The sequence below is a fragment of the Aspergillus sydowii genome (genome assembly GCF_001890705.1).
Source record: "Aspergillus sydowii CBS 593.65 unplaced genomic scaffold ASPSYscaffold_21, whole genome shotgun sequence".
NCBI classification, from domain to species: domain Eukaryota; kingdom Fungi; phylum Ascomycota; class Eurotiomycetes; order Eurotiales; family Aspergillaceae; genus Aspergillus; species Aspergillus sydowii.
This window is the reverse complement of record NW_024467879.1, coordinates 90383-113072: the sequence shown is the minus strand read 5'-3', so window position 1 is coordinate 113072 and position 22690 is coordinate 90383. Positions and strand designations below refer to the sequence as shown.

Here is a 22690-nt window from a genome sequence, read left to right as displayed (position 1 = left end):
ACCGCGATGCGCCCCTGCAAGGATGACTGCTCCTAGTTCGATATCACTGGCCTGTCGCATAGTTAGACCTCGCCAATGGCAGATCTTGAGGCCATCCCTCCAGGCCTGGTCCATGGCCTGGAGGCGGAGGGCACCGCCACCAAGGCCGCCGTGGCGGTCTTCCTCACAATCGCCCTCGCCAACGCGATAGAGCTGATTGTCCTCATCCTCTGGACCTTCCACCGCTACCGAGGGCTCTACTTCTGGTCCATGATAGTGTCTGTCTCGGGAGTCATCTTGAACTCAATTGGCTCCATCTTGCACTACTTCAACTTTGGGCCGCTCTGGCTCGGCCTGCCGCTCTTGTATACGGGATTCATGATCATGGTGCCGCCGCAGTCACTTGTTCTCTATTCCCGGCTGTACCTGGTATTTTACAATGATAGGATCCTCCGCTATCTTCTCATTGTCATTATCATCGCCTTGGTTCTCCTCCTCACCCCTGATACGGTGATCACCTACGTCGCCGCAGCACTCCGAACGCCACCTGCGAATCTCGCATACAACATCATCGAGCGCTACCAAGTCACCGGCTTTTCCGTGCTCGAGATCTCGCTCTCTCTCTTCTATGTCTACGCCACCGCCAAGCTGCTCCGGCACAGCCCCGAGGGCAAGCCCCGGATCAAGCAGATCCTCTACGAGCTGCTAGCGATCAACTTCATTGCAATAGTGCTGGACGTCGCCTCGATCGTCCTGCAATTCATCAACCTGAACTACCTCCAAATCTGCCTAAAGCCGCTGATATACAGCATCAAGCTGAAGATGGAGCTTGCGATCCTGGGCCGGCTTGTGGCGTTTACGAATCTGCGCAGGGCCAAGATCCAGCTTGGGGCGCGGAATGCCGAGTTTATGGGCACGGCGTTTGGGCTGGATGATCTCGGGTCTCGGGGGACTGGGAATGAAGGGTCTGGGTTTGTGCCGTCGGGGGCTACAGAGACGAATAGTACGAGGAGGCTATCCCGTGCTATTCATACATGAATATACGAATTATGAAACTTTATGAACATATATTATGCAGTGATTAGTAATTGTTAAACGTATCCTATTTACGCTCGGAATGCCGAGTTGGGTTAGCCTCGGAGTTGCGGAATGCCTTCTGAATTGGGATATGCAGTGCAGCTGCCAAGCGAGATCTCCCGAGGACCTTGGGGGTTTCGTTCACGCAGGCTGATATTCCTGCCTACCGTGTTATATACCTCTGGAAATGGGGACGCTGATTTGACATTATCAGCCAAAATGGTTTTGATCGAAATAACCATTCGGCCATACAAACCACCAGCGGTACTCGGGCGTCTTCTATTGCATTACATGCCGACGGTTTCTACTGGACCTTATCAAAATGGAACGAGTCATGTTATACCCAAATTCATTACAGCATAGTCAACTATGTTATTTACACCTTCGGGCATGGCACGCCCATGTTAAAGAATACAGCTTTGGTCTGGGTGTAGTTCTCCAACACCGCCTCGCCACACTCTCGCCCAATCCCACTCTCCTTGTATCCTCCGAAGGGAACACTCCAATGGACAAAGTTATACATGTTGACCCAGGTTGTCCCCGCGCGGAGTGCGTTTGTCACGCGGATGGCGCGCTCGTAGTCCTTGGTGTGGCAGGCAGCTGCCAGTCCGTATGTGGTGTTGTTGGCCTGCTGGATGACTTCGTCCTCTGAGGAGAACTTGGCAATTGCAACGACTGGGCCGAAGATTTCTTCGCGCATAATCTGGAATTATTAACTTCGCTGCTGTGGTAACGCTTGTAGGGAGTATACCTTCATCTCTGGGCGCACGTTGGTAAAGATCGTTGGTTGGATGTAGTAGCCACTGCCTTTGTCAATCGCTTTGCCACCCAGGTGGACAGTCGCGCCCTCCTGAACACCTGAATCGATGTATCCCAAGATCTTGTCGTACTGCATTTGGCTGTTCTGGGGTCCTTGATTCGTGTTTTTCTCGAATGGATGGCCTACCGTGATATTGGCCATGGTCTTGGTAAACTTGGCTAGGAATTCATCGTAGACATCCTCATGGACATAGATTCTTGTGCCGGCGTGACATGTTTGTCCAAAGTTCATATTTATGCCCCATGCTGACCAGTCCACGGCCGAGTCAAGGTCGGCATCGGGGAAGATAATGTTCTACATAGTTAGTTATCGTATATATAGCTCGGCCGTGATAACTTACCGGAGACTTGCCACCCAGCTCAAGAGTCACTTTCTTCAGATTTGAATTTGCTGCTGCGCGCATAATGGCCCGTCCGGTGGCAGTTGACCCGGTAAAAGCAACCTTGTCCACGTCCATATGGTGTGCGATGGCGCTCCCTACTGTCTTTCCGTAACCAGACACTAGATTGACCGTGCCTGGGGGAAACCCAGCTTTGGAGATCAACTCGCAGATTTTCAGCGCCGATAAAGGTGTCGCTTCGGCGGATTTGATCACAACAGTGTTTCCAGACACTAGCGCAGGTGCGATCTTCCAGATAAACATCATCATGGGAAAGCTGGATATATGAGCTTGGGTCTTAAAAGACAGGGTGTATAACATACTTCCATGGGATGATCTGCCCACAAACACCAATCGGCTCCCGGCGGGTGTACGAAAATGTGCCTGGGATATTGAAGGAAGTTTCGCCCCGAACTTTGTCCGCCCAGCCAGCGTAGTACCGCAAGGTTCCAACAGACCCGGGAAGGTCGAGGCTAGAGCATAGAGGAACGGTCTTGCCAGTATCAGCACATTCAAGTGCGATCAGGTCATCCTTGTTCTCTTCTATAAGGTCGGCTAGTTTGTTCAGTAGAGCGCCGCGGTGCGCAGGGTTGGAGTTGCTCCAGGTTCCGTTGTCAAAGACCTCACGAGCGACACGCACAGCTTCGTCTACATCATCCTCACGGCCTTCAACAATAGAGACCAGTGTCTGTCCTGTAGCAGGGTCTTCCACGTCGAATCTGGCGCCTTGCTTGCTATCGACGAATTGGCCATTGATGAAAAGCCCGGTAGGGAGGGAAATGGTGCGGCCGTTGAGCTGAAGTGTTTGAGACATTGTGTATGAAGTAGAACAGATATGGAACTAATTTAAAAGAATGGAACGGCGCTGTTTGCGAGATATAAGTATAGTTGGCTCGCAAGTGGCCTTCCTAATTGGGACTCCGTAACTCCGAGACGCAGCACGATGAACCCCTCCTTGATCGCCAACCCGCAGGAAATGGTCTCACTCGATACTGTGTATGTCCAACCAGCTGCAGCAATTGATGTCCACTATGGACTCTGCGACTGACTGACGTTATCGCGCCAGGTTGGAGAGGCAATGTTCCTTGGGCCCGGCTCTGTACCATCGTTGACTATACCGGCTTCTCTTGGAATGCTGATCTCATTCATAGTAGAATTGAAAGCAATGCATAGATTTTTGTTGATGGCGCAGTCGATGCAATCGTCTCTAGCCATTGCTATGATATTGTATTATATCGAATGGTGAGCGTACTCCCTAGAATACCACCTGGAATTGCTTGGCCATGTTTGCCCGTAGCCCGCCCTTTGACTGATCAATAAAATCACTGGAAAGTCCGCTGTTTCACTAGGAAAAGCATGAAAAACACAAGGTCCGGTGTTATGAATTAAGCATTCCACGGTTACAGAAGAGGACGGGTTTTATGAGAGCAGCCAGAAGAATACAGACGACTAAAAGCGGAAAAATAATCAACGGAGAAGAATCACTGTGTAATTCAGAATTATGACAATTCTTGATAATAGTCGGGGAGTGTTGAGTCCTGACAGGGCTAGGCCCGGGGAACAGCCCTGGATTTCCTGTTTAGGAAGTATATACACCCGCGTCCAAGGATATCCCCTCATTGTTTGCTTGTATTATAAGGCGAGTCGATCAGTCCAAATCAGGGTAGGTAAACTATTCTTATCTACAGTCCCTTGTGAGAATTTTAGTGCAACAGCACAGTCAAGCCTAAAAATGTCTACCACAGTCACTGAGACGGCGTCGCCAGCCGCCAATACAGGCGTCACCCTCCGTGCATATGGTGGGGAGCTGGAGAATGTGAAGCTACTCCCATCATTTACTCCAGATACCCCGATTGAGGAGTTAAGAAAGAGATACGAGGAGGAGGGTGTAGTATGGGTAAGATATCTGACTCTCCCTGGACCGTTGTTGATCGAGGGCTGATCGAACCTAGATCAAAAGTCTTATTAGCCGCGATGTTGTCCAGAAATTCCGAAAAGACTACCTCACCTTCATGAACCGGGGTTCAGAGATGCTGAAGCCAGATACCGATCCGGAAGAGGGTATCTTCTCAGGGAACGACTGGAGGAATTATATTCTACCTGGGGGGACTAGGCTGGCGATGGGGCTGAAGGACGAGGGTCCGTTCGTGGACAACGCGATTGCAAGCCATGTCGCTCCCTTTTACTTGCAGTTCAAGGATGAGATTGCAAAAGACATCGAAGCATTCGCAGCTAAGTTGTGCGTGTTCCAAGACCCGTGGTGTTTGCCTCGCTCCCTGCTGCGCTGTGCAGTCCCTGGCGCTGAATCGACGCCTGTCCACTACGATCAGATCTTTTTGAGAGCTGCTCCGCTTACCAGTATCACGGCGTGGGTGCCCATAGGAGACATTGAAGTAGAGGGTGGTGGTTTGATCTATCTCGACGGCTCGCAGTATATCGGGCGCAAGTATGAAGAGGACTTCTCCTTACTGAACGAGAGTCTGAGTGACACTGAGAAAATCTCGGCTGTTAACAAGAACATGAATGCAGGAGGCTGGTTAGATAGGAACTCGTCCAAGTTCGGCAAATACTGGGGACGCGACTGGCTAGTGGTAGGTTGTTTTATTAATGTTATTCTGGGCGTCGCTGATAGCATGCAGGGTGCATACGAAGCAGGAGACGTCGTCCTTCACAACCCCTTCATGGTCCATGCGGGCGCCATGAACGAATCCAAGACAGGACGTATCAGGGTATCGACGGACCTCCGGTTTGTGGACAGGTCCAAGCCGTACGATGAGAGATGGACCATCGCGGCCTTCAGTGACAACGACCCTAACCTGGCACGCAAGCTCAACAGAAAGCCGGCATGAAAGTATTCGGCGGAAGAAGAGCCTGTATAAGTTTTAGTTGTTGTAAATGTATTGCAGTAGCTACTCCTATGTGAATATTCCAATCCATTTTCCCGCTCAACCATTGTGTCAGTACGAACAAAAGTGTCCTTAATGACAATTTCTAATTACCAGCGTTCTGCCAATGGGTCCCCTTGTAATGGATCCAGATTGGAGAGCCCGGGGGCGTGTTAATACCTACTCCAGTATGGTTTCGTACCCCAGATACACCCCGAATAGGAAGTCCGGGGAGACAACACCACACAATGCGGGGTCGGAGTCTGGGGAACGAGGGCTGCGTAGCATATTTATACTGCGCTATAATCTACACCGTGTTTCCTAATTCTCTATTTTCAGATTCTCGTTGCACTTCAGGTAGTCGCCAATGGACGAGAAGCTCGACAATCGCGAGACTCTCTCGCACCGCGAAGACATCGCGGAGGATGCCTCCACAAAAGGAGTATCGGTTGAACTGCAGATGCCCGACAGTCTACGAAGGCTCTCCGAAGACGAGTACAAGAAACTCGGCCGCAAGGCAACCCTCAAAATGGACATTGTGGTGTTTCCGCCTCTCATGTTGATGTATATCATGAACTATCTGGACAGGAACAACATCGCTGCTGCGAAGCTCGCCAATATCCAGGAGGATCTAGGTCTTTCGGAGACGGAATTTCAGAGCTGTATATCTATCCTATATGCGGGATACAGTATGTAGTCCCACCTCTACTTCACGTCAGACATTAACACCCGCAGTTATCATGCAGGTCCCGTCCAACATGATACTAGGAAAGCTGAGATGGCCTGCGGTGTACATCTGCGGTGCAATGGGAGTCTGGGGTGTTATTTCAGCTGCCCAAGCAGCTGTCCACAACTTTGCAGGCTTGATGGTGGCGAGATTCATGGTCGGATTTGTAGAGGCAGTCTTCTTCCCCGGGTCGCTCTACTATCTCTCCATGTTCTACAACCGCAAGCAGTACGCCTTTCGCGCCGCTCTATTCTACTCCGGTTCGCAGCTCGGAAACGCCATTGGAGGATTGTTTGCCATCGGGATCTTGAAGCTGGACGGGGACCATGGGCTCGCTGGCTGGAGATGGCTATTCCTTGTTGAAGGAGTCCTCACCATCGGCCTTGCTCTGGTATTTGCGCTCATACTCCCCAACTCACTGAAAGGTGTTCCAAGAATGACAGAGCTGGAACGAGAATGGATCACCTGGAACTACCAGAAAGACCAAGGCCAGCAGGACGACCGCAATGAGATCACCGCAACGCAGGGTCTGCTTCTTGCTCTCCGCGATATCAAGACGTGGCTTCTACTTGCCACTCTCTACCCGGTCTTCATATCAGCCGGTGTCACGAATTTGTTCCAGCCTGTCGTTGCGACGTTGGGCTATTCGCGCACCATCACTTATGCCCTGAGTGCTCCACCCTTCATCCTTTGCTGTATCGCCATGATGGCCACTGGATATAACTCAGACCGAACGGGGGAACGGTACTACCACATCGTCCTACCACTCGCAGTGACTATCGTTGCAAATGTCATTGCAGTGGCAACGCTGAATACAGGCGCACGGTATACAGCCATGATGCTCATGCCGGCCTCGTTCTACGCGGCTACTACGGTGATTTACTCTTGGATGTCAGGGACGCTTAGCCAGCCAGCGCCCAAGCGAGCGTCGGCCATTGCAATTATTATATCTGTCTGTAACACCACGAACGTCTGGACTCCGTATCTTTACAACGGGGCGCCGCGGTACCTTGTTGCGTTTGCGGTGAATCTTGCCGCCGCGGTGCTAGCGATGCTCATGGCCACTTTGAATCGTGTCTATCTGGTCCGACAGAACCGCAAGCTTGATCGGGGAGAATCAACCGGAAAGAGTGGTCCGACGCCTGCGCAGTTGGCGAGCGGATATCGTTACTTGGTATAGATGGCGGTGATTACTGGGATGTGTCATTCTTATATAGCTAAGGGCCCTTGTGACTAGGCTACCAGAAGATGTATATAGGAATAGATTATGATTGAAAGATTATATAGACAGTGAAACTACGCTTCAATGTGCGGCAGTCCATCATTATCAGTAGTCGTCCACGGCACACCAAGGCCTGTCCCCCATGGGTCACCATAATTCATTAAAAGGTCGTCAAAAATAGATAGCCCCTTCGCTGATATAGAGTCCAGCGCCAGTGTGGAAGTAGATCCCACGTCGAGAAGACTGAATCCGAGGGTCAGCACCTGCAGCTCCTTGAGGATCTCCAGATACCGCTGGCCGATGAGGTCTCCCTCGACACCGACTGGAAACTGCGCAAGGGCGTTGTCGGCCACTTCTCGGACATTGCGCGGGTCTGGCCAGAGACAGGAGTGCATGTATAGGGTGCCGATTGCAGCGAACTGTGCGTAGTTCACGAACCAGAAGACGCGAGAGAAGAGGCCGCGTTCGTAGAGGTACTGGCATTCGGCGACTACGACATTCGCGGCCTCGACGGAGAGATCGCCGCATTTCCTGAACCAGGCCTCGAGGTCGTCAGGGATCTGGGCATTGGCTCGGATCGAGTAGAGCATAAATGGGCGGTAGAGGAGGAGGCTTGTATGGGCGAAGGTGAGCTTCAGTGTGCACATCTGGCGTTGGATCATGGTGGACATGGCGGATGGGGGAAGCGAGAGGTAGTTCAGGTATGCTGGAAGACTTCGCTGCCAGGTTAGAAGACGTTCCTGGAGATTCAGGGCCGCGGCCTGTAGACTGTAGAGGCTGTGGTTCCTCCTTCGCGGGCTGTAGAATTCCCGTAGGATCATCCCCAGGATCTGGGCCAGTCTGGCGTAGTGAATCAGGGCTGCAGCTGTACAGAATGAGGTCTCGGTCTCAGTCGAGTCGCGCGCTCGACATTCCATGATAGAGACGTCTTCATCGTTCACCAAGGCGCATTCCTCCTGGTCAATGTCGTCGTCATGAAAGGCGCATGGCCGCCCGAATATACTGCTCAAGATGCGGTCGTATGTGTAGATAGACCAGAAAACACGTTTGCGGTACTCGTGCTCGACGTAATTGCTCGGTCGGCCTGTCGACAGACGATGCAATCCCAACGCTTGGGCTTGTCGAACGATGATACCAAAGGAGGACCAGGCATCGTGCATCCTTGAATGATTGAGCAGGTAATGGGTCATCAATAGTCGGGTTTGGAGGGAGCTGAGGGTGACCTTAGTCGACTCCCTCTCGATTTCCTGCCGGGCCATATCGAAGAATTGGAGGCTGTATACAGTTTAATCTCTGTTCATGGAAGAGCTGTGGGAGCGTACCTTGCAGAAAACCCGCAGAACACGTTGTTGGTCTGCGAGTAGTGCGAGCCCATGGCCACTACCATATAGACCAGTGCGACATCGTCCTGGCCCAGGCCGTCGTCACCCTGTGTGCTGTATAATCTCTCATATGCCACGCGCAATGTGGGCTCGTGGACAAACCGCGAAGTGGTAAGCCCAAAGTCAAAGTAGTCTCGCACCAGAGTATCCGCAATGGCCTTGGGAGGGAGGATTCCAGGGCGCTTCCCCGGTACCGCAAGGGGATAGTCGGAGAAATCAAGCGACATTGATGGTAGACTGGCGAGTCGGTCTTTGACAGACTGCAGGAACGCGAAGCCCGAGGCACTTCCGTGATAATGGCCATACTGGTCCTCCTGGGGCGGTTCCTCTAGCGTGGGATTATGCTGCGCTGGAGAATCCGTCCGTGGCTCTGGAATAGACAGACTGAGTGCCTCTGAGTGGTGAGAGGGCGTGGACAGATCCATGACAGGCTCTGACGTGGGAGGATTCCCGCCGTCTGAATGTGAGGCAGTCGGCATATACTGGCAGGCCTGGCCCTGCTGCTGGCACCGCACGCACGGTCTGTGTCCAGAGCATCTTGTCTTCTTCCTGTCGGATATTAGCTACACTATTTCTAAAGACAGCCACCAAGGGGGCTTACTCGCGACAGGCAGTACAGGCGGTTCGTATCTTTGTCGCGCCTGTCGAGCCCCTACTCCCCCTCGACTGCCTTGGCCGTTTCCATGAAGACCGACCCCTGGGGTTTGCATGGGAGGGGCTGTGGTAGGGGACGATTCTCAACGAGCTGTTCTCGGCCTCCATTTTTCGAGGCACAGGCAAGCAGTGGGAATATTCCAGAGCAGCAGCGAGAGAGAGCGGGGAACGAAAGCATTTCCCCAAGCAGAAAGCCGAGTCGGAGCTGCTCCGAATTGGGACTTGGAGAAGCCATATCCCCGGATTGCCGCATTGGGATGGGTCTGGTATTCCTTCTGTCTCCAATGGTATTCCGGGACACTACGCTGTAGCCTTACTCGTTGCGGCCTCGAGGAACCCCGCACTCTATTGCAATCTGGCTAAGCATTTCCCCGGCTTAATCTGCACCCCCAGGCAGAGCAATTATCCGGGGGAAGCATGGAGTCGCAGATATTACGGTCTCCAGCAATGTGGAGACACTCAATACTAGGGAATGCCTCTCTACAATCTGGATTCAAACATCCTATCAGACTAAGCTTTTGGATAACACTAAACACCAAAGAGCGCGTATGAGTTCTCGTTCAGATACTGGATCGCCTCTGCACGCCAGGTGTCCGGTTCAAGCTCTGCCAGTCCTGGCAGTGTCGAGAGGAAACGCAGATTCACACCATAGCCATCCAACGCATCTCTCTCGTTGTTTGCATATGGGGTCCACTTAGGGATTGGATGGCTGTTGTACTCGCTGACTCCATGCTCGTTCGGGTCGAGATCATGCACAAAAGATATCCACATGCGGCCTGCGAGCAATTAGCATTCGCTTAATACAAGTCAATCTTGAGAAAGCATACTCATAAGTCGGGCAAGGGAGTAAAAGGCCTGATCCATGCCTGCAAACTCGCTACCGGCCGGGTACCACGGTGCCTCGAAGCCATTCCCAAGCTCGTTGTCGTGGATCAGTGGGACTTCAGTAAAGTGCGTGGTTCCTGTGGTATCTGGGAGCCCTCCGATCGGCCACTGGTCGAAGAGGTAGGAGTAGACTGGCGTATTGTATTTTGTCCACATTTGCGAGGTCATTCGGCGACCCCGATGGATTGAGCTATCTCCAGAAAATGTGGCAACCCGGCCGTAATGAGATCCAAAGGTTGAATTCAGAGGGCCGTGGTGGGTGTGAGGGACGTTGATGGCTGGGACGTTCGGATACAGGGCTGAAATTACCGTCAGAGCTGTTCCAGCTGAGGGATCTATGATCGAATCGTTGACGACGGCGAGGAACGATGTTTCGTTGGGATAGGACGTCGTAGGTAGGGCTCCGATATAAGGCGAGTCTCCAGCAAAGCCGGTGCCCTCGTCGGTGTTACTCCCGGTCAACAACGGCACTTTAACGAAATTCCCATTTGAGAGCTGCGCTGAACTGTATGTTTGCAGAAAGTCACCATCATAGAATGGCCCAAACCTCGCTCCAGAGGCGTTGATTGCAGAGGTAAAGTCGGCGGAACTGACTCCCCGCAAACAGGCCAAGGGGTCGGAAGAGCCAGAGCATCCAGTGAAGTTTAGAACGGCATTCCACGAATTGAGTTGTGTATCGTTGGATGGGCCTTGGAATCCTAGCGGACCGCCACTGTCTGCAATTGCAGCACGGAACAGCGAGTCGTCGCGCCCTCCATATGCAAGCAGTTGGGATCCGACGCTCCCTGCGCCGGCAGACTGGCCCCAGATGGTGACTTTTGTACGATCACCCCCAAAGAAATGGATGTTCTCCTTTGGCAAAGTAAGCGAACTGTTATAATATGCTGAACGTACGTACCTGAATCCAGTGCAGAGCCAGGCGTTGGTCGCGCAGCCCCAGGTTTGCAAGGCCATGATCCCTGATAACAGGACCTCCCATGAAGCCGAATCCATTCAGGCGATAGTTGATGGCAACGGCGATAATTGGCTTGTTCATATGGACCGAGTTGTTCACGATGAATGTAAGGTTGTACCTGGGGTCGCTATTACTTCCTTGCACGTAGCCTCCTCTGCAACTGTCAGTCCTCTTGCTGCTAGGGCTGTAAGGGTGAATTACCCGTAGATCCAAACAAGAACTGGAAGAGTCTGGTTTTCATAGCCTGATGGTCGGTAGACATTCAGGGTGAGACAATCCTCAGATATCGGACGATCGATGGTCGCCGCCTGTTGAGGTCAGTCCAGCCACCTACTTAGCATTCATGATGTACTCTTCGCATACTAAGAACTGAACGCAGGCTGGCTGCATCCTTGTCGCATTGCGGGTACCAGAAAACGACAGATTCAGTGGTGCCGGTGGTGCCAATCGCAGATCCCCAACCGGGGGCTGAGCGAACGGAATCCCAAGGAAGTAATCCACGTTATAATGGCTGTTATGGATACCAACGTAGGTTCCATTCTCAACCGTTACTTCTGGCGGTTGTCTGGCTTGGACAATTGTAAACAAGCTGGTGCAAATTAGGACGGGCCATAGCATCTGGAGTATAAGAAATGGAGCCATTATACGCGAATATTGAGGCATGGAAAATAAATTAAGATAGACGGACAATTTGGAGTCAGGCCACTATTTGAACTGCCATCCGGGTCAACGTTTAGCAGCAAATACATTCCCCTGGCTAAACACACGGCCGTCTCCAGCTACTCTTGTGTCCCCACGTTCCGATGCTCAACCTGGGGCCCCGCATTATATGGGGAATATCATAGAAACCATTTAGATTACAAGACGGACGTGGTGTAATTCACACTGTTTATTATTGTTCACTTCACAACTTGCTGAATACTCTGATGCACCCTCGAAGGGTAGAACGGAGGCAGCTGCCGTTTATGGCGTCTGAATGCTCCAGGTAATATCGTCACAAGGCGTAGTAACCTCTTCCACATCAATAAGCTGGGACACGGCAATTGTCGTCCCATTCCTGTCCTTTGGATTCCACATCAAGACTTTCCCTGTTGGTGTCCACGCAGGCCAACCGGCTGCCGGCAAGGCACCAACGGGGTCGCGTGCAAAGGCCACGTAGAGATCCTGCCATCTTGCCGAAGTGTTGTATTCGAGCTTCGATGGCGGCGAGTTTCCATAGTGCTTAAACGTTCCGAACAGCAGGGGCAGTTCTGATGTGTGGTACGCGCCTTCCCATGGCTGGGGCGAGATGTTTGGGAACGAGGCGTTGTTGAGATAGCGGAATGTTGTGGAGTTTGTTTCAAATCGGATCCTGCTGAGGAGTTAGACAGGTCTGTATCAATTGACAGACTACGCACCGTGAGTTATAGTTAGCTGGGCATTGCTGGTGGCCGAGTGTTTCGATATGGAGCTCTGTCAAGTTGGGTCCTGCCTTGCCCGGCCAGTCTATAAGCGACGCCATCTCGTTGTAGTTGGTGCCAGATATCGCCGGCTGGGAATACACTTAGTACTTTAAGCAAAGCTTTGGGACACGACTTACCAGCTTCGAGTAATTGCCAGCGTTGGCTCGCTCGGTGTAGTCTTGGAATTTCGTGACACCGTCTACTATAGTCGTGAAGGATAACTGCCCGTCTGAGTGTTTGAGATTATACTTCTGCCAGAAGTCAATGATATCGACTGCGCTGGCGTTCAACTGCATACAGCGCAGCTCATCCCTGGCTGATAGACCCGCACATCCAACATTCTGCGCAACGGTGGAGAAATTCAGCATCTGGGCATCCTTGCTCTCGCCCGTTGCGAATACACTCCCAGAATGCTGGATATAGCCACCGACAATGGGATCCTCAGGATAGGCGTAGTTGTAGTAGTCTGTGCTGGCCGAACCACTGCTTTGACCCCAAAGAACCATTCTCGATGGGTCACCACCAAAGGCCTCGATGTTGTCGCGGACCCATTCCACGGCAGACCGTTGATCTAAGAGGCCGACATTGAGATTGGAGCCTTCTTCGTCCAGGCCCCTACTGTTGGGGAACCCGAATATGTTCACGCGTGCGCTTTTCAATCAGCAAGTGGCAACTGGTTGGCGAAGAATGGCTTACTTGATAGCAACGACTATATGCGACTGGGACCGTTGTATCCACTGTGATGGATCCATAGCCAGCGTGTCAAGGCCTCCTTCATAGAATCCGCCTCCGAAGATCCAGATGATGACAGGCAGAGACTCTGTTGCCCGCGAGTTCGGGTCGTAAGGGGTCCAGATGTTTAGATTGAGGCAATCTTCAGTCCAGTTGCCCCACGGCTGTAACCATGGCGCATCGTAGGTGTAGACAGAGGGATAGTTATCCCTATCCTCGTGATATTGAGGACACAAACCGGCCGGCTTGGTGGCATCGATGGTCCTCATGCGCCGCTTCCTCTGGGGAGGGCGAAAGCGCAATTCGCCCACAGGCTCCTCGCCATACGGTATTCCAAGAAATTGAGCAACATCTGGAGCGGAACCGTTGACAAGCCCGTATGCTCTGCCAGAGGTTGTGTCGACGCGGAGGCTGGACAGGGCGCTGACCGTGAGGTGACACCCAGCAATGGCTATAGCTGAAAAAAGTGAAAGGCGCATTATTGTCAATACAAGTCCTTCTCGACCGGCAATCGAAGTTGGAAAAGAGAGCAAAATATCAATTGGGCAGACATCCTCTGCTGGCCTTTTATAAGGCTACCTGGAGCCATTTCCTCCTCGCCGATATCCATCCGGATGGTGCCATTACACTCCACATCGGTTGGGGAATGCAGTAAAATTAAAAAATGGCGTGGACAAGGACCTTTTCCTCGAAGCCTGATGCTGTGGAAGTCTTCCTTAGAAATAAGAGGCTCCGCGAGTCAGGCTGGGGATAATTCGTGACGCATTGTTGGAGTATTCGGCGGAGTTTAAACCCAATACGTGTTTAGTTCTATTTAGTTCTATTTAGTTTCTCGGTATTCGGTTCTCCGTTCTCCATTCTCAGTCCCCAGTTCTCCATTCCCCGTTCTCCAGTTCTCCAGCTCTCCAGTGGGTTCTATCACCCCCATTCCCTGCAAATATTCAAGCCATGATTGAGCGCCAGAGAGTTTGGCGGGCTTGTAAAGCATGTCGTTGCAAAAGGTCAAATGCGATGGGGAGCAGCCCTGTCAGGGCTGCAGTCGCAGCCAGGCAGAATGTGTCTATGTGGAACCCGGCAGTACCATCCGGCTGGCAGATCCCCAGGGATGGAGGGCTGATATTCTGATGTAGAACTCATGCTTGGGCACATGCAAGAAGCACGCTGCGACGAGAATCGTTATTTATGAATGGGATAGTAATGAATATGTGCGACTGACTTTACAGGGTAGTTGGATCTAGCACAGGACAGTTAAATGGTTCCAGTTGAGGGCACGAGTCGGTGATATCGTGTCCTCCCAGCATGGGCGAGCCGGATATCATACCGATTGGGCATCCGGTGCATCCGGTTACTACACAGTACAATCCGGCGCCTCTATCCAGATATGTACTTGGCGGATCAGAATGAATACAGAGTACTTTACTACAGTTATCGTGTTCCATTGTCTACACTTGCCCGGCTACTTGACAGCATAGCTAACCGCCCACCCTAGTTTACGTCTTCGGTGTATTAGATCCAGCCAGAATGGTTGCCATGCCCGATTGCTGTTCTTGTACAGCCAGTCATGCCTCATTGGGTGCCAAATTCGGCCACAGCTCTGATGCCCCATTCCGAATCGACATGCATACACATATCATGCCGCCAGCATTACCCGATTTCTCGAAATACCAAGGTGGCACCGAGGAAGACGGCCAGGAATGGATAAATCTTCGCCCACATAATTCTCCAGACGCGAACGCGCAGAATGGCGCAAAGTTCAGCAAAGTAGATATGTTCGTGGGCGATCAATTCTTCCGGACAGTAGAGCCCAACTGTTTCGATCCTGCTCAACGCATCGCTGAAATGGATGCCGCAGGGGTGGATGTGCAGGTCCTCAGCACAGTGCCCATTCTGTTCGCATACGAGAAGCCCATCAGGCCTGCTGCGGAGATGACCCGGTACTTGAACGACCATATCGCGTCCGTCTGTCATGACCATCCCCGATGATTTGTGGGCCTGGCCACCGTGCCATTGCAGGACGTGGACACTGCTGTTGCTGAGCTGCACCGCGCAAAGACTGCTCTAGGGCTAAAGGGCGTCGAGATCGGGACTGAGGTTAATGGACGGCCTCTGGACAGTCCTGAAATCGCACCCTTCTGGAAAGCTTGCGAGGATTTGGATGTCCCAATCTTTGTCCACTCTCTAGGATATGAGTTCCAGCGAGAGAACAAGAGTAGATGGGGGAGTTACTGGTCTGCGTGGCTGATTGGGATGTAGTCTATACTTCTTTCTCTTTCTTTATGTGAAGTTGATCACGCTGATATTGTTATTCTAGGCCGAGCGAGACTGCCCTGGCAATGCACGCCATATTTTCCTCCGGCGTCCTGGTACGACATCCGAGGCTGCGTTTCTGCTTCGCACACGCCGGCGGTGCTTACCTGCCGCTGCTCGGACGCATCCGGCATGGATACAACTGTCGTCCAGACCTGGTGGCTCACAGCTCCCAGGGAATGGCTCCACAGGACTACCTGCGGCCGTCTCAGCCCAATGTCTGGATTGACAGCCTGGTGCACGACCCGGATCTGTTGCAGGATATCTGCAAGAAGATTGGTTCGGAGAGAATAATCATGGGTAGCGACTATCCATTCCCACTCGGCGAAATGCCGGTCCCAGGCGAGATGTTGGCAAGCGACGAGCGGGTTCGCGCCTTTCGAATTAGTGTTAAGCATCAGCTTATAGACATTCAGTATAAATGCGTATCTGCCTTTTCTTCAATAATAAGGATAGTAAAAGCAGTGGGTCAGCGGTTCTCGTAACAGGCGAATCGGATCTCTATCCGTGGCGTAGTCAAGGTAGATTAAACATTAAGCACGAGTACTACATACATCATGCTGTCATTCCCGCGGAGGATTCTCTATACTCTGTGTACTTTCAGTCATTTTCGTCATGGATACAATTTCTGCACTGTGGCAACTGGATACCTTGGAGCGCGCCAAAGACTATTTGGCCGACAATCCAGACGCCCCTCTACGTCTACAGAACTTTATCGGCAACCAGTTCTCTGCGTATTCAGGAATAGAACAATGGATTGAGTCCCTCAACCCTTCCTCTGGTGACGTTCTGGCGCATGTCCCTCGCAGTACACCAGCTGATGTGGAGCGCGCCGTGGATGCTGCCGCGAGAGCATTCCCATCTTGGTCGCAAACTTCGCGGTCGGAGAGATCGAATATCCTGCAGCAAATTGCTGTCATCTTGAGTGAGAACAAGGAGCTCTTTGCAGTTTGGGAGAGCATCGACCAGGGAAAGACACTGTCTAGGGCTCGGGTTGAGGTTGATCGTGCTATTTCGAATTTCCGGTGAGTCCTCTTCCTTATCAAGTCGAATTTTGGTATCAGATGAGATCGGGTGTTAAGTGCGCTTTTTTATCAGATACTTTGCAACATACATTCTGCATGACGAGGGAGCGGTGCGCTTTGCCGATGGCCAGGGGTCGTCTACCTTGACATACGAACACCGATCAGCTGCCGGTGTGTTTGCGCTCATCTCGCCATGGAACATGCCATTGTATCTTTTGACATGGAAGATCGCGCCTTGTCTCGCATTTGGCTGTACCGGCGTGGCGAAACCAAGCGAGGTAACCAGCATAACTGCCTTTTGTACGTGCGATCCCACAACATAGTAGGCGTCCCCCTCTGACTGCTCGCGCCCTCAGTGCTAGGTGAAGTCTTCAGACGTGCTGGGCTGCCATCTGGTGTCATGAACATCGTTTTCGGTGATGGCCCCGGTGCAGGTTCAACGCTGGTGAAGTCGCCCCGTGTCCGCGGAGTGTCCTTTACAGGAAGCACAAACACAGGGATCCGCATCCGACAGGACACCGCGAGCGATATAGGCAAGCATCTCTCCCTCGAGCTCGGCGGGAAGAATCCAACCTTGGTCTTTGACGATGTCGATTTGGCTCGCGCCGTGCCTCTGGCTGCCCGTGCTGCCTTTGAGAACAGCGGGCAGATCTGCTTGTGTGGTTCGCGTATCTACGTCCATCAAGCTATTTACGCAGAATTCCTGGCTGCGCTTGTGGAATTTGTCCGAACGCACTACGTGTGTGGGGAAACTGTTGGGCCTGTCGTCTCGCTGCAGCATTATGCTAAGGTTCGGTCCTATTTGGTGCAGGCGCAGGGAGAGGGAGCGACCTTCCATACTGGAGAGGTGCCTGATGAAGTTCCACAACATGGTTTCTGGATCACTCCGACTGTTCTCAGTGGCGTTGGCGTTGATAGTCGCATCATGCGCGAAGAGATATTTGGACCCGTTGTCACTGTCGCTCCCTTCCAGACCGAAGAGGAGGCGATCGCGTTGGCAAACGATAACCCGAATGGACTGGCCAGCGTCCTCTTGACCAACAATCTCTCGCGGATGCGCCGAGTTGGCGAAAGGATTGATGCCGGTCTGGTCTGGGTGAATTGCTGGCTGGTGCGTGAACTGGGCACAGCATTCGGAGGCATGAAGGCGTCTGGCATGGGGCGAGAGGGGGGTGCCCACAGTCGCGATGTCTTTACCAATGTTCGTACTTTGCATATGTAGCTAATATAACTAGGCTTATGCCTGTCTTGTCAGAACAAATACCAATATGGCAATACCCAACTTGTTACATAGAGTATAAGACGGAAGCATCCGGCATAACTCTGCTTGTGCATACAAATGCTGACTAATCGCGGAAACATCCGTGATTGGGCGAGCAGCCCGGATCTCTCCGATGAGAACCAACATTACTTTTAAGTCGCAGTCTATACCATCAACTTCGTCTACAGCACCTTGCACTCGTTCGACCATGTCCCAGAGTACTCCCTATTTCCGCCCGTCAGCCCATGCCCAAGGGCTGGCTAACTATCCACACGCCCGCATAGTCCGATCCCGCGACGGGAAGGACTCCTATATCTACGTCTCAGGCACCTCCTCACGGCGCGGCGATGGTACATTTGTTGGCGCCACCCAGACGAAAGATGCTGCCGGAAACACCTCGCTCGACCTGGACATCAGACAGCAGACCGCCGCGGTGCTCTCGAACATCGACGCCATCATCCAAGGCGCCACCGACAACCGCGCGACGATCCGAGACGTCGTTGATGCGACGGTGTTTTTGACCAACCTCAAGGGTGACTATGCTGGAATGAATGAGGAGTGGAATCGGGTGTGGCCTGATCGTGCGACTGCGCCAGCAAGGACGACCGTTGAAGTGCGAGCGCTGCCGCGGGAGGAAATTCTGGTGGAAATCAAGTGTGTTGCATATGTTGGATGACGGGCTAGCATTGAATGTACCGTTGCAGAATACCAACTTTGACACTTTATGAAATCATTCAATAGTTCATGATGTAGAACATTTATATCTAAGCTCTGTATATTTTAGGTACGTGGTGTAAAACAGCGCTTTAGCTGTGTTTTACTACAATTTATCTCGCTAGGAAGGCTAATTAGGTGGGAAATTGAAGCTGTCATCAATGATATACTTCCTACCACCAAGATCCTCCCCACGAGCAAACGCAACCCATAAATTCTTCACAGCAGTGCCTACTCTCTCGACTGCCTCTTCAGCGTCAGCTCCCTGAAGCATCGGCGCATTTTTCCAAGCAGGCCAGTCACCCAGGAGGAACGGTAGATCTATGCAGTGTGTTGCCTGAAGATCGTTATTCTCTTTAGGGTACCACCGAACCTCGTAATTGGGCAACCGCCGGCCAAAAGCCGTGGAGCTACGCTGAAGTAGGCGATCTGTTTCCCCTTGGAAGAGGTTGTACAGGTATGCAGGGGCCTGCTCCCTCGAGTCGATGTGCGTAAAGGCGGTTCCCTCGTTCGCGGTATAACCGATGAATAGTGGCTTGCGACGGGCGGCCGAGAGGAAGCGATCAGAGAGGAGGTCCTCGGGCGGTAATGGGTGTTCGCCAAATATAGGTCCAAAGGGAAGGAGAGCGGGCGAAACAGATCTAGCGACGCCTAGCAGCTGTTTTTGCAGGTCTAGGAGGTTGGATACAGGGGCCACTGCCAGATGTGCAGGGGACAGCGCGTTGCTGGCGTGCTGAGACATGGCGCGAGTCATCTCGTCACGGTTCTCATCATACAGGCGACCAAGCGGCAAGCTCTGTAGTATTGCGCGATGGAAGAGGTCGTCCGTATTGTCGCCCACCAAAAGGCAATATATTGCGTCGGCACCCGCGGACTGGCCGAAGAGAGTGACATTGGCAGGGTCGCCCCCGAAGGCCTTGATGTTTTTCTGTATCCAGCGCAGCGCTTCTATCTGATCGAGCAGACCGAGGTTTGCTGGGGCCAGGTCGGGAATGGGGAGGTACCCAAAAATCCCAAGCCTATGGGTGATAGTGACAGCAACAACGCCCTTCTTAGCGAGGTCATGGGGGCTGTATGCGTCAAGATCACCACCACCTGTGACATAGGCGCCGCCATGTAAAAAGACCATAACAGGAGCTGCTCGCACTGAGGCCGGAGCCACAACGCTCACATGCAGACAATCCTCATCCTGATCCCTATTTCCTTCCAGAACCCCGGTAACTCGCGCTAGCCGAGAGGCATTCTGGGGACATACTGAAGCTGGCCCGGTGCAATCCTGGATTCCCTCCCAATCTGGCACGGCTCGGGGCCTCTCAAACCTTTTGGCATGAGCATATCTGATGCCTCTGGCATGAATGAGGTTGTCCTGGTGTCGGACTAGAATCGCGCCGCCGGGAAGGTGGATAGTGGCCATTGCCATTAACAATAATCATAGATCCGAAGTATAATCAGGCAGAGGGGCTTTTCTGGTCGACTTTGGGTGTCCGACGAGATGCGGGGAAGCCAGTAACCAGGGACTACCAATAGGAACGCGGTCCGCAGGGCATCTATACCTCCACTAGATGGATCAAAATCAAGAGTAGGCTCCAGCGGCCCTAAGCAGCAGTGCGTACGGTTACTACATGGCTGCAGCGCGCTCATAGCGTCAAAATAGTCGCAGGCAGATATGAACTAGCCCGGCTAGCTCAATCGGTAGAGCGTGAGACTCTTAATCTCAAGGCTGCGGGTTCGAGCCCCGCGTTGGGCTTTCTTTTTTGATTTTTATTTTTGTTTCTTGACAGCACATCGGGAAGAGTAGGCTCCTTTTTTCACTTTATTTATTGCCAAAAAGGTTTTCATGTGTTAGATGATAATTGGAAGTTGATCTAAAGTGGGGTCCGTAGAAATGTATAATGTTAATTGCGTCTTTACCAACCTAAAATGTCTCCATTAATATATATATATATTCACGCAAATCGCTCCTCGATATCACTCATCCGCTCCACAGCCTCCCTCGCGTCCTCTCGCGTCCTCTGCTTCAGAATGTTAATACTCGTCACCCACTCAAACCTCGTCTTCCAGTACGCCCATCGCTCCCTCGACCACGTCGCCGGCCCCTTCCACTTGGAGCCCGGCAGTTTCTCCAGCTCCCCTCGTTCCTGGTACATACGCGACCCGCATTCGCGGATCCAGATCGTTGCAGCCGGCACGTACCCATCTAGATTCGAGAGTTCTCCCTGGCCCCAGTTCGTCTCAAGGGCCTTCTGCAATACGCGACCGCCGCGGTAGATGTGTGACGGAGTGGGGAGCCCAATCGCTGCCATCTTCGCGCAGTACGCGTTTAGGTTGAACCACAGCTGTCGGTCTTTGCGCCGGGAATACGCTGTTATTGTTAGTATACGACCTACTCTACTCGACTAGAGGGACGTACAGTGCCATGAGAACTCGTCTATAAGCATTGCTAGGCCAACGAGCTCCTTGTATTCCCCACTGGAATGTGCCTCGAGGGCTTCGCTGAAGTCTGCCAGCCGGTCGGTCATCTCTGTTAGATGCTCGGCGGCGTCTATGAGCATGCTAAGAACAATCTCCGGTCTCGGAGGCGACGGTTGAACGTCGTAGGCATTCTCCCTGGGTGGCGGGGTCAGGGCTTCATTGACTACATCGGCCGCTGGGATTGTGGGATCTGTGAGCAGTTTGGTGAAGGCTGAGACAAGGGCCGGAGGGGCGCCCGAGCTGGTTGGGACGTCGTCTCCGCTGGCCCAGGCGTTAAGAAAAGCGGTGCAGGCATCTGTCATGGCTACTGACACGAAGATATTGATTAACCTACGAGGAAGGTAGTACAGGTTGCTACGTACTTATACTCAACGGTTGGATAGGCGGCTGCACTGCCCCATGAGTCAAGTCTAACCACAGGACCACGGTGGACCTGATAATTCGCCCCCAACTCGAACGCTAATTAACAAGAAAGAATGTGGGTCTACCGTGTGCAAGTATAAAACTGTAGTTTGGACTCTGGAACATGTGGTCGATAGATAATTCTTCATCGCTGCACGGGGTATCAATATTCATTATCGATAAACAAAACACCAAGGAACAAGGACCAAGGATCCACTCAGTGGCTTTTAGCCCTACAGCCCTAGGGACGGGCCTGTGCGACCGCTGCTTCTAATTAAGTTATATATTCTAGTCTTCTGCAGGTTTTTGAGGAAGGCACGGCTTCCCCCACAAGGCTTTGCACCGTGCACTATCCATTATATTCTCCGTCTGCCCCATTTCTAGCTCTATTTCCACCTTGTTGCTGTCATTGTCGTGAGAATTGACAAGGCTCGTGCTGCCGAGCTTCTCTGAAGGTTTGTAGTGGTGAAACAACTCCGGGAAGACCGTGATACAGTTCAAACCTCGCTCGCGGCAGCCATTCATCAATGCGATGTCAAAAGCCTCATCATTGCCAGTGCCAATATCCAGCAGCACATTCCTTGCCCCCTGCCGGCTCAGGGCATAGGCAAAAGAACAGATGGGCATCTGCGAATAGAATACGACGCGGTGGCGCTCGGGTAGGGAATTGATGCTCTGGATACTCCCAGTGTACGACTCAGCAGGGCACACGGTCGTATCGTTGATATAGACAGACTCGACGTCCGGGTCCCAGGCTCAATTACTAGAGCCGATTCCAGATCAGACTGAATGATGTGTTCAATGAGCTTGAGATGTGCTATCCAAGCCTGAGCGGAACCTGAATTGGGGTGAGCCCTGTCTTCACTCCCCAGGCTGGCGAAAGCAGTGACTATGTCGGTGGCGATGGGAGGCTGGGGAGGGATTTGGATATCAAGTCCGGTGGCATTGGCAGCAGCCTGAAGACCTCTTGTCCGCCAAGAGGAATAGGGGGAGAGGGCGAGGATGGCTTCGAACTATCGCAGAGCAGTTAGGAATCAGTAGAAGATCACTGGTGAACAGCAAGGAACTTACACCCAATGTTGAGTTCCGGGCACCGACAGGATTCGAGAGAGACCATGAAGAGTTTACGGATAGAGATTGAGGATCTTGCGAGTCTGACACTGGTGTGGCCAAGGTGCCTGGAATGGCTGTGGGCGTAGAAAACTGGCCCGATTGGTAGAGAAACAGCAGAAGTAGAGAGACGGGGGCAATGCAGAGACACCATCGCCAGCGGGGAGAGAGCAACGCAGGAAGCGATGCCATGTCGATGAAGAATCACAGCATTAGTGACAGGAGTCGGAAGCTCCGGCTCTGAGTCTTCGGTCTTCAGG

The 22690-nt window shown here is 52.4% G+C and overlaps 13 protein-coding genes and 1 non-coding gene across 14 annotated transcripts; 7 read left to right on the top strand and 7 right to left on the bottom strand.

The window, feature by feature from the left end:
* Positions 1-75: 75 nt before the first annotated feature.
* ASPSYDRAFT_164817 (uncharacterized protein) lies at positions 76-1017 on the top strand (the record flags this gene model as incomplete). The annotated part of the gene is made up of 1 exon (XM_040843287.1): positions 76-1017. The coding sequence occupies one exon, from the start codon at positions 76-78 to the stop codon at positions 1015-1017; it is 942 nt and encodes a 313-aa protein (XP_040696189.1).
* Positions 1018-1216: 199 nt separating this feature from the next.
* ASPSYDRAFT_83126 (aldehyde dehydrogenase family protein) lies at positions 1217-3069 on the bottom strand (the record flags this gene model as incomplete). Its single annotated transcript, XM_040851198.1, has 4 exons — positions 1217-1759; positions 1808-2170; positions 2217-2532; positions 2579-3069. The coding sequence occupies 4 exons, from the start codon at positions 3067-3069 to the stop codon at positions 1433-1435; spliced, it is 1497 nt and encodes a 498-aa protein (XP_040696188.1). The 3' UTR covers positions 1217-1432.
* Positions 3070-3946: 877 nt separating this feature from the next.
* ASPSYDRAFT_1169797 (uncharacterized protein) lies at positions 3947-5185 on the top strand. Its single transcript, XM_040840231.1, has 4 exons — positions 3947-4152; positions 4208-4613; positions 4650-4846; positions 4895-5185. Exons 1-4 carry the CDS (start codon positions 3988-3990, stop codon positions 5102-5104), a joined length of 978 nt encoding a protein of 325 aa, XP_040696187.1. The 5' UTR covers positions 3947-3987; the 3' UTR covers positions 5105-5185.
* Positions 5186-5600: 415 nt separating this feature from the next.
* Positions 5601-7047, top strand: ASPSYDRAFT_62889 (uncharacterized protein; the record flags this gene model as incomplete). Its single annotated transcript, XM_040850187.1, has 2 exons — positions 5601-5829; positions 5876-7047. The coding sequence occupies 2 exons, from the start codon at positions 5601-5603 to the stop codon at positions 7045-7047; spliced, it is 1401 nt and encodes a 466-aa protein (XP_040696186.1).
* An 87-nt stretch (positions 7048-7134) lies between these two features.
* On the bottom strand, positions 7135-9181 carry ASPSYDRAFT_73830 (fungal specific transcription factor domain-containing protein; the record flags this gene model as incomplete). Its single annotated transcript, XM_040850742.1, has 4 exons — positions 7135-8364; positions 8412-8928; positions 8991-9020; positions 9073-9181. 4 exons carry the CDS (start codon positions 9179-9181, stop codon positions 7164-7166), a joined length of 1857 nt encoding a protein of 618 aa, XP_040696185.1. The 3' UTR covers positions 7135-7163.
* A 751-nt stretch (positions 9182-9932) lies between these two features.
* Positions 9933-11714, bottom strand: ASPSYDRAFT_1169784 (uncharacterized protein; the record flags this gene model as incomplete). Its single annotated transcript, XM_040840230.1, has 5 exons — positions 9933-10862; positions 10909-11119; positions 11167-11273; positions 11329-11534; positions 11654-11714. 5 exons carry the CDS (start codon positions 11712-11714, stop codon positions 9933-9935), a joined length of 1515 nt encoding a protein of 504 aa, XP_040696184.1.
* Positions 11715-11888: 174 nt separating this feature from the next.
* Positions 11889-13618, bottom strand: ASPSYDRAFT_83124 (uncharacterized protein; the record flags this gene model as incomplete). Its single annotated transcript, XM_040851197.1, has 4 exons — positions 11889-12316; positions 12363-12496; positions 12545-13058; positions 13104-13618. 4 exons carry the CDS (start codon positions 13616-13618, stop codon positions 11929-11931), a joined length of 1551 nt encoding a protein of 516 aa, XP_040696183.1. The 3' UTR covers positions 11889-11928.
* A 1042-nt stretch (positions 13619-14660) lies between these two features.
* On the top strand, positions 14661-15931 carry ASPSYDRAFT_95693 (amidohydrolase family protein; the record flags this gene model as incomplete). Its single annotated transcript, XM_040853152.1, has 3 exons — positions 14661-15098; positions 15153-15388; positions 15451-15931. The coding sequence occupies 3 exons, from the start codon at positions 14661-14663 to the stop codon at positions 15929-15931; spliced, it is 1155 nt and encodes a 384-aa protein (XP_040696182.1).
* A 108-nt stretch (positions 15932-16039) lies between these two features.
* Positions 16040-17751, top strand: ASPSYDRAFT_137881 (aldehyde dehydrogenase). The gene is made up of 3 exons (XM_040840809.1): positions 16040-16471; positions 16545-16771; positions 16828-17751. Exons 1-3 carry the CDS (start codon positions 16062-16064, stop codon positions 17691-17693), a joined length of 1503 nt encoding a protein of 500 aa, XP_040696181.1. The 5' UTR covers positions 16040-16061; the 3' UTR covers positions 17694-17751.
* A 189-nt stretch (positions 17752-17940) lies between these two features.
* On the top strand, positions 17941-18408 carry ASPSYDRAFT_95691 (RidA family protein; the record flags this gene model as incomplete). Its single annotated transcript, XM_040853151.1, has 1 exon — positions 17941-18408. The coding sequence occupies one exon, from the start codon at positions 17941-17943 to the stop codon at positions 18406-18408; it is 468 nt and encodes a 155-aa protein (XP_040696180.1).
* An 84-nt stretch (positions 18409-18492) lies between these two features.
* ASPSYDRAFT_707277 (uncharacterized protein) lies at positions 18493-19943 on the bottom strand. The gene has a single exon (XM_040850529.1). It carries the CDS (start codon positions 19864-19866, stop codon positions 18577-18579), a length of 1290 nt encoding a protein of 429 aa, XP_040696179.1. The 5' UTR covers positions 19867-19943; the 3' UTR covers positions 18493-18576.
* A 177-nt stretch (positions 19944-20120) lies between these two features.
* ASPSYDRAFT_t138 lies at positions 20121-20193 on the top strand. The gene has a single exon. It is a non-coding gene; the product is annotated as a tRNA-Lys (tRNA).
* A 199-nt stretch (positions 20194-20392) lies between these two features.
* Positions 20393-21220, bottom strand: ASPSYDRAFT_95689 (DUF3632 domain-containing protein; the record flags this gene model as incomplete). The annotated part of the gene is made up of 2 exons (XM_040853150.1): positions 20393-20808; positions 20857-21220. The coding sequence occupies 2 exons, from the start codon at positions 21218-21220 to the stop codon at positions 20393-20395; spliced, it is 780 nt and encodes a 259-aa protein (XP_040696178.1).
* A 388-nt stretch (positions 21221-21608) lies between these two features.
* On the bottom strand, positions 21609-22622 carry ASPSYDRAFT_62883 (uncharacterized protein; the record flags this gene model as incomplete). Its single annotated transcript, XM_040850186.1, has 3 exons — positions 21609-22055; positions 22085-22333; positions 22392-22622. The coding sequence occupies 3 exons, from the start codon at positions 22620-22622 to the stop codon at positions 21609-21611; spliced, it is 927 nt and encodes a 308-aa protein (XP_040696177.1).
* Positions 22623-22690: the final 68 nt, after the last annotated feature.

Excerpts from the sequence above, each read along its gene's own strand:
- ASPSYDRAFT_707277 (XM_040850529.1), bottom strand. The coding sequence starts at position 19,866 with ATGGCAATGGCCACTATCCACCTTCCCGGCGGCGCGATTCTAGTCCGA.
- ASPSYDRAFT_1169797 (XM_040840231.1), top strand. The coding sequence starts at position 3,988 with ATGTCTACCACAGTCACTGAGACGGCGTCGCCAGCCGCCAATACAGGC. Across the intron at positions 4,153-4,207 it reads AGGAGGAGGGTGTAGTATGG|ATCAAAAGTCTTATTAGCCG; the intron begins GTAAGATATCTG and ends GATCGAACCTAG. Across the intron at positions 4,614-4,649 it reads GAGAGCTGCTCCGCTTACCA|TAGAGGGTGGTGGTTTGATC; the intron begins GTATCACGGCGT and ends GAGACATTGAAG.
- ASPSYDRAFT_137881 (XM_040840809.1), top strand. The coding sequence starts at position 16,062 with ATGGATACAATTTCTGCACTGTGGCAACTGGATACCTTGGAGCGCGCC. Across the intron at positions 16,472-16,544 it reads CGTGCTATTTCGAATTTCCG|ATACTTTGCAACATACATTC; the intron begins GTGAGTCCTCTT and ends CTTTTTTATCAG. Across the intron at positions 16,772-16,827 it reads AACCAGCATAACTGCCTTTT|TGCTAGGTGAAGTCTTCAGA; the intron begins GTACGTGCGATC and ends TCGCGCCCTCAG.